At 32.8% G+C, this 8,088-nt stretch overlaps 2 protein-coding genes and 1 non-coding gene across 3 annotated transcripts in view; all 3 read left to right on the forward strand.

Annotated features, from left to right (window-relative positions):
• Window positions 1-555: 555 nt before the first annotated feature.
• On the forward strand, window positions 556-2,218 carry LOC105121674 (beta-casein (DUF760)). The gene is given in 5 exon segments (XM_011020400.1): window positions 556-570; window positions 1,465-1,830; window positions 1,832-1,895; window positions 1,898-1,989; window positions 1,991-2,218. Coding segments are annotated over 5 exon segments (765 nt in total).
• A 901-nt stretch (window positions 2,219-3,119) lies between these two features.
• Window positions 3,120-3,192, forward strand: TRNAA-AGC (transfer RNA alanine (anticodon AGC)). Its single transcript has one exon. It is a non-coding gene; the product is annotated as a tRNA-Ala (tRNA).
• Window positions 3,193-7,008: 3,816 nt separating this feature from the next.
• The window catches only part of LOC105121509 (probable xyloglucan endotransglucosylase/hydrolase protein 30), a 2,883-nt gene continuing 1,803 nt past the window's right edge, over window positions 7,009-8,088 (forward strand). Inside the window, exons 1-2 of the mRNA XM_011020171.1 lie at window positions 7,009-7,363; window positions 7,486-7,586. Of these exons, the coding sequence (XP_011018473.1) occupies window positions 7,144-7,363; window positions 7,486-7,586 (321 nt within the window). The 5' untranslated portion in view covers window positions 7,009-7,143. The remainder of the gene's footprint in view (window positions 7,364-7,485; window positions 7,587-8,088) is intronic.

Here is an 8,088-nt window from a genome sequence, read left to right on the forward strand (position 1 = left end):
TTTTTTGTTTTATTTTTTTCCCTTTAATTATGTTGTTTCTAAGGGAAGATTTTTTTTAAAAATATATCAACCATGTCTATCTTTTCTAAGATTCTACCGCTGCTTAAGAATATACTTGAAAATGTTTTATTTTCATAGAGGTTTTTTTCTTTAAATTGATGTAATGTGTAAAATTATTGAAGAAACTAGTATAATAAGAGAAAAAATTCGATAAATAGCATAATTTATGTTATTTCATATTATTGGCGTAATAAAATGATATTTATAAAATCAATGTTATTAAAATTGGAAGTTGACTCATTAAATTAATTTAATTGACTCATAAAATTATATAATTTTATAAAATTACTATATATTTATTATTTTAAAAACTTAAAAACAGATAAAAAGAGATTGAAATATTGTAAAATCAGGTAAACTGATGATTTTACTTATGCTTTTACGTGAAATCCTAATTTCTTAAAACAAAAGAAACAAACCTTATCTCTTCAAAACTTCCAGCAGCCGCGCGCCCCTCATCTATCTTTTCTTGTGTTTTTATTTTCTAATAGAATCATGCCTCTTGCGGCTGTAATTTCTCTTTCACTTTTCAGAAGTTCAGATCTGGTTTTGATTATATACCCTTAGACTTAAACTTCAATGTCAGTCATACCTTTAGGGATTGGCTTTAAGTGTGAGCGAAGACTCAAAATTTTACCTGTGACTGCAGGTAAATCCAAATACTAGAACTGCATTATATGAATTAGATGACATAATTAAGCATCTAGTTCAAAATTATTGAGTGTTTCTCTACATATACTTAACTTCAATACGCTGCTTCCAATTCTTTTGCTTGTTTCCTGCATGCCTAATCATCATACCAAGCATGAACAAGACAAGACGTTAAACAATATGCTATGAAATTAGAGAATACCATTTGCAGTATAAGATTCCCTATTTGTTTCCTTTTTTTATACTGCACCTTATCAATACATAGCTTAAATTTATTCTCTTTTATTCTTGATGGCGCAACCATTTGAAATTTTTTTCCCGTCTTTGATCAGGTTATATGACAAAAAGAAATATACAATATTCCCTTGCAACAATAACAGCTTGCATTTATTTATCTCCCTCTCTCTCTCTCTCCCTCTGTCTCTCTCTCTATTATTGTGTTTGATCAGGTTCAGACAAGAGACTTGCATTTATTTATATCCATCTCTCTCTCTCTCTCTCATTATTGTCTGAGCTAATAATAGTTGGAGAGGTTTCAATTGTTGTTGGCTTGTTTTTCCAATTTTCATAAAGGGGCTTTGATATTTCCAAGCTTATATTTCATGTTTGCCAATTGAATGCTGATCATTCACTGGCTGCAAAACTGCGACTCACTAATGTGACTAATCCTCGGATATTTAGGAGAATATCTGAAGTCAAGGAGAAGGAAACTGGAGGAGATCATTTACTCCATGATTGTACAGAAAATTTTAGAAGGAGATCATTTACTCCATGATTGTACAGAAAATTTTAGACGTTGTCATTTCCATGATCCCATAGATATTGCCTACGTCAGATCCCACTGGACGAGTAGGTTTTTGGCCAAACCAGGAACAAAAACTTGAAATGATACAGAGCCACCTGTCTATTGTACTTGGAGTACGACTAGTCTGCCCCCTTGAGACCATTGTAGAAATTAGCAAAGTCAAACTTTGAAAGCTATTTGCTGCTTCTATACTGTATGGATATTTCCTCAGAAGAGTTGATCAGCGATATCAGCTTGAGAGAACCATGAATACCCTTCCCAAGGGATTTGATAAAGACCGGGCATGGTTTGAAGATCTAAGTCCAGCGAAACCGACTTTGGGGTCCAGAATCTTTGATAAGGATTGTGCCTGGTGATAGCGGTTGTCCTGATGGGGGTTCACGGATACTGGTGAAGAAAAATCATATAGACTGAGATCCTATGTGATGAACTTATATGTGGAGACACTGGAAAGATATGCAACTTTAAGATCCAAAGGAAGCTATTTCTTTGAATGAAAAGCAGGCTAAAGCACTTTCTGGGAGGCCAGATATAAGGATTGCTGAGAATGGTTCCATTGAGACGGCTAATGATGAAGTTGTCTCAATCACATTCTCTGGACTTGCTATGCCGGTCCTGGAGGCGGTAGCTTTTGCCTTTGGATCATTCCCGTGGGATGCAGAAAGCGATGTTGAATCAAAATACCATGTTTTGAACAGTTAAAAACATTTTTGTTTAGCTAGCCTTTGTTGCTCTCTGCAGATGTATAAATTACAATGCAAGGTCTTTGTCCTGGTGTCAATGGGTAAAATGTAACACGTAGCTCGGAGGTAGATGGTAAAGCATGATGCAAGAGCTGATAATTAAATACAAATATATCTTCTTTTTATTAGCAAGATAACAACGTTTAAACAAGGAATGGAAGCTGCAAGCAATGCAGGTCTGAACTCCACAACTTTTCAGTCCTGCTACTTATAGAGATGACTCAAATGTTACCATTCCCACAATGCGTTCTGCTTGTGATTCTCGGTTGCTTAGTTGTATCTTCTGTCTGTATACCTTTAAATTTTCGTAAAGCAGGTGATTCTGTGGATAACCAAGAAACAGTTATGAAATGGCATCAAAATGTTCTTATTCCAAAGGTATCTCTGTCCAACTCTCCAAGGATATGACTGATGCTCCAGGAACTTCAAGATTGTTATAATCTCTAAATAATTATCATGCTTTGCGGAGATTTTGACTTAGCAAGGCCATTATTTTATCTGGCTTTTCTTCCATTGCCTAGTGAGTTGTGGCATAACGACCGACCTTATCTTCTGTTGATCTCTTGCATCAACCTTTTGACCTGTATGCCCTCATCAGAAGCATCTCCTTTATACTTGTCCTTTTTCTCTATCAATCTTTGATTTTGACATGCATCAATTTCACGGGTGTTACATTAAAAGAAGACAGAGAATCTCCAAATAATAATAATAAAGTGAAGAAGGGTGTTTAAATAATCATTTCCTGAATTTTAATTAATACCGGATTGCCTCAAAGTGAGCTCGTCTGGCATTGCTATCGTCTTAGCAAGACCTAGTCGCTAGTTGTCAATATAATAATTATATAAAACTGAAGGAACTCAGGGGATGTAGCTCAGATGGTAGAGCGCTCGCTTAGCATGCGAGAGGTACGGGGATCGATACCCCGCATCTCCATTAACATTGAACATATACGTCTTTTGTTTTGTTTTTTGTTTTATTCCAAAGAAGTTAGCTAGCTATGATGTTGACAACTTTCCAGTTTCCACTTTCATGATGCTATAACCTATATAGCAGTACTTTCTAGAAGGTCTGGGGATTTTACTATATATTTAATACTGTTTACCATTTTGCTATGGATTAATTGTTCATCATTTTTCTTTTCTTTTTTATTTTGGCCCTCAACTTTATTTTCTCTCCATTTTTTATCCTTTTTTAGCCAAATTAAATGACAATTGATTCAAATAATTGACCAATGACAAGATTGAAAGAAGAAGGATTGATATGAAAAAGACATAAAAAAATAGGTGGTGGGTTCATATTTTTGCAATTTTGATATAATGTCATTTTGTTAATATTTATATATATAAAAATAAAACGGTCAGACAAGCCATGGTTGGAATTACAACACCAATCGGGTTATTATATTAGTTCAATATCCATATGATTTAAGTTGATTAAACCAAAAATAATAATAATAAAATTTTGATAATATTGGCCTTTATTAGCACACAAAATCCTTTGTCAAGTTGACTACATGCACTTTTGACAACAATTACTCTTCTTTTTTTTTGCATAAAAATTCAATTCATCCTGCGGCAAAACTTAACCCAAGAAACTAGTATAAGCTATCCAAGAAGATATTATAAATAGTACAAATTAACAAGGAAAAACAATAATATATTATCAAATCACTATCAAAAAATTGATAAATAACAACAAAAACACCAAAAAATATATATTATGAGGTAGTTTCCGACTAAATTAGCTGTAAAGAATTATTAAGACTTTGTAGTATGTTGTTTTCAACCATTGTTTTCTTAAGTTATTATTATTATTATTTTAATTTTTAAATTTTATTTTCATGATACATATAACACTAGGTTGAAAGAGAGATACGGTGATGATCTTTTGACCCATCTGAATCTCGATCTAGATTTGCAGTTGGAAGATCGTATGATGGACCCGATAGAAATTAGGTGTATCATCTCTCTACCACTATGACTAAGTTTTTATAAATGACCTACAGTGTTTCAACCATTAGATGCTCACAATCAGTTCCAAGTACTCAAACTTTAAGGTTCAAGGTAATTTTAGACTAGCAAATTAAAGATTGAATGACCCATCTTGGTGCTGATTATGAATGACTCAATGTCTAGATGACCGAATTCCGCTAATTGTTATTTGAGATGAAATCATAAATGAGTGATATATGTGCTTTTTTTTATTTGCCTCGTGATTTAGGAGAAGATCCGTCTCTTTCTTCTTTTTTAGCGCCTTTATTGTAGATTAATTTTATTTGAAGTTATAAACGTTTAAATTTAAAATAAATATTTTATTTTTATATTAATTTATTTTTTTAAAATTATTTTCTATTTTTATTTAATATATATTTTTAAATTATTATTGATAGGGTAATTGACATACATAGTTCATCGATATATTTCAAAGAGTTGGAAAAGAATTACTGAAAATGTTATTACCACTATTTACACACTAATATAATAAAAGATGGTTTATTTGGCGGTTATATGTCAAATTCATTGACAAACATATTGACAAACGAAAAAAATCACCAATTAAATGACATATGATTTTGTTGTTAGTGATATATTATATTCAGCGATCAAAGTACTAGCAAAATAAAGTGAGAAGAGGTTTTTTGCGTTATTTGTCCATCTGCAAATTTATTTATAAAATTATTATTGACGAATTCACCAACAAACTATAAATCATTAAAAGTAATTTTTTTAATGGATTATTTTTGTTGTTGATCACGTTGGCAAGTTTCTTACTGATAGACTATGAGTATAAATACTACTAAAAAATTATGTTAATAAATTTAAAAAATTTAATAGTACATTCCACCGATGTTTTTCAATTTTTTAGTGGTGAGTCATTTGTCATTTACATAAAAATAATAAAAATCAAAAACAAAAAAATAAAAATAAAGACTTCTGTTTTTTGTATACACACAAAAAAAACCCATACATGTGTGCGGCCCCTTCTAGATACATAAATGATGAATTCTATATAAGTAAAAAATAAAAAAATAAAAAAAAATCATACTCATGGTATTTGAAGGGTTGGCAACGATTCATCTGAAAAAAAAAATTAAAGAAAGGAAGAGAGAGAGAGAGTGTAATTAATTAGGATAAGTGGTTAAATTTTACGGAGAAAACGAATAAGGAGAAGGGTCTGGTCAATGTATTTATGGATAATTCTGTAAAATTAATGGAGTTGATAAAAATTTGACAGGAATCCAAAGCGATTTTTCTACTACAGCGAAAAACAACGACAAATAACAACGTGGTACTAACTATAAACGCCGCCGTTAGTATCGGACGCGGTTTGTCCATCTCCTCGAAGCTTTCTTTCTCTTTATGCCGTTACTCATATATTCCAACAGGGCCCTTCAACTCCTATCAAGAAGACAGAAACCACTTGCACACGCCTCCCTCCCTCCCTCCCTCTACCCTTAATTTGACCATACCGCCCTCCTGTTGCCTCTACATTTACAGAAACCTTGTCAGTCATTGTACAATTCGCCGAAGTTCCAGCTGGGAACAACAGCAACAATTATAGTATTGTCTTATCCTCTCTCTACCTAATCCGATAGAAATGAAGATCACAATGATATCACGAAAATGTACATCAAATATTGTTCTTTAATTTTTTATTATCAAACATTTGCATTCGAATAATTACCTAAATTGGGAAATTTCCAAGTCTTTTGATTTTTCACAGCATAAAAACAAAGAAGCATTAGCATAACAAGGAAAGGAGACAGATATGCCATCAAAGACAATATTAGTTAGCTTATACATCGTTTTGAGGATAGAGAGTTAAAATGAGGATGACAGGAAAGGATTGGCATCGTGAGGAAGGAAATTAAGGCTGTCTTTCATGTTTTTGTGAGCATAATTGATTTATTTTCTTGAATGTTCATTTTATATTATGGTAGTGGTTCATATAATAGAAAAAAGTAATAAAAGAAAAAGAAAAAAAATATTCAACGATAAAGAAGCAGAGTTTTGAACATGGCCCGGATAATCACCTAATCAACTACGTACTAAACCATTGTGTCATTAGGTCAGAAATTGTTCTATAGGTTTTTTATTAGCATACCAAATGATCTTCTAAGGAGGAGAGATCATATAAATAAATAAATAAAAGGAACATTAACAAAAGGGAAGCCATATGTATTATTATTATTATTTTTTAAAAAAGGTAGTTGAACCAGAAAAGGAAAAGAAAAGAAAAGAAAATGGAGTGGTTAAGTACACACACAGCTAGCGAGCGAGCCTAAGACGATACCAAATCTACTTTAGATATACTAACAAGAAGGTCGTCGTCTTAACCCTAAAGAACAACAAAGGCTGGCTCCTTGCATGCTCATAATGAACGAGCGTTGCGTATTTTTATCTATTTTTGCATGCTATCTAAACTGTAAACCTCTGTGCATGGAATCTGTGAGCCCCACACCTTCACCATCCATCTTAGTTGTCGCCTCACTCCTTGTCTTGCACCACAAGCAAACCATATTTCTGGTTAGGTCAATTATGCAACTGCCTAAAAATATAGTTCTCCACAATCATTAATTCATAAGCCAACGAAGACAACAGGCTAAAACAAGTAACTACAAACTGCAACCACCACCCCATCATATCCATTGCAAAGTGGCAATAACGTCAAATCGAAACATTCAAAGGGCATTTTTGTACAATAGCACAGTTCAAAACGACCGCAGACTTATCCAACCCTTATTAAGACCATCCTCCTCTCCTCCTCTCCCTATCCCTTCTCCTTCTCCTCATTCCGATTCATGTGGCTTTGTAGATATACACTTGCAGAGAAAGTAAAGGAGGATTAACGAGAGAGAAAAACGATAAATACTAAAATAAATTTATGGTTAAAAACAAAATGGATTGCTTATGTTGTTGGTCTCTCTCGAAACCTTTCTATCTCCTTCTCTTCTTTTTCTCCTTTCCTCGTATGATTGCCAGCGCAGCTTTCAATCTCTCCACCATCTCCTTTGATGAAGGTTACAGCCCCCTCTTTGGCGATGGCAACCTAGTTCGTTCACCTAATGGTAGAACCGCCCGCCTCCTCCTTGATCGCTTCACAGGTATATATTCGCATCTTGTATTTTTATTAAAAATCTCAAGAAAACCTGCATGTATAATTAATGCTAATATATATATATATATATGATTTCGTTGATCGATCGTTAATTTCGGGGAATTTCAGGTGCGGGTTTTATTTCATCCAAGATGTATAAATATGGATTCTTTAGTGCTAACATCAAGTTACCAGGCGATTACACAGCCGGTCTCTGCGTTGCCTTCTATGTAAGTGACAAATCATATACTCCATTCGAGAATAGGAAAATTGTTCTCTCTTTTTTTAAAAACCGTTCCTTTTCTTTTCGAAGAATTTTCTTTAAGCTTTTTGGTTTGGTAAGACCTTTGATTTTTTTTTTCTGGTTTCATGTAAAGGATCAATTCAATTCTAATTTGAATTCGCTAAGTCATCTCACGCCTCTTTTCGGCGATTAATTGCATCTTTTAAGGCTCTATTTATGATCACTTAACTTTTCTCATTAGCTTTTGGAAGATTTAATACTCTCTTTGTTATCTTAAATTTTCCGTGAGAAATTCAGTTGTTTGATTGATAATCCTTAAATCTTATCTTCATAATAAATATTTTCCTTACAAACATTTTATTAACTTGGTTCTACATGGTTTTCTTTTTTCTATTTCTTTTATTCTTTAAATACCCACTATAAGGAAACTTAGCACTCGGATTTGAGTGGCTCTTGCAATTCTTTTATATATATATATATATATATAT

The sequence above is a fragment of the Populus euphratica genome, unplaced genomic scaffold (assembly GCF_000495115.2).
Source record: "Populus euphratica unplaced genomic scaffold, PopEup_1.0 scaffold25.1, whole genome shotgun sequence".
NCBI classification, from domain to species: domain Eukaryota; kingdom Viridiplantae; phylum Streptophyta; class Magnoliopsida; order Malpighiales; family Salicaceae; genus Populus; species Populus euphratica.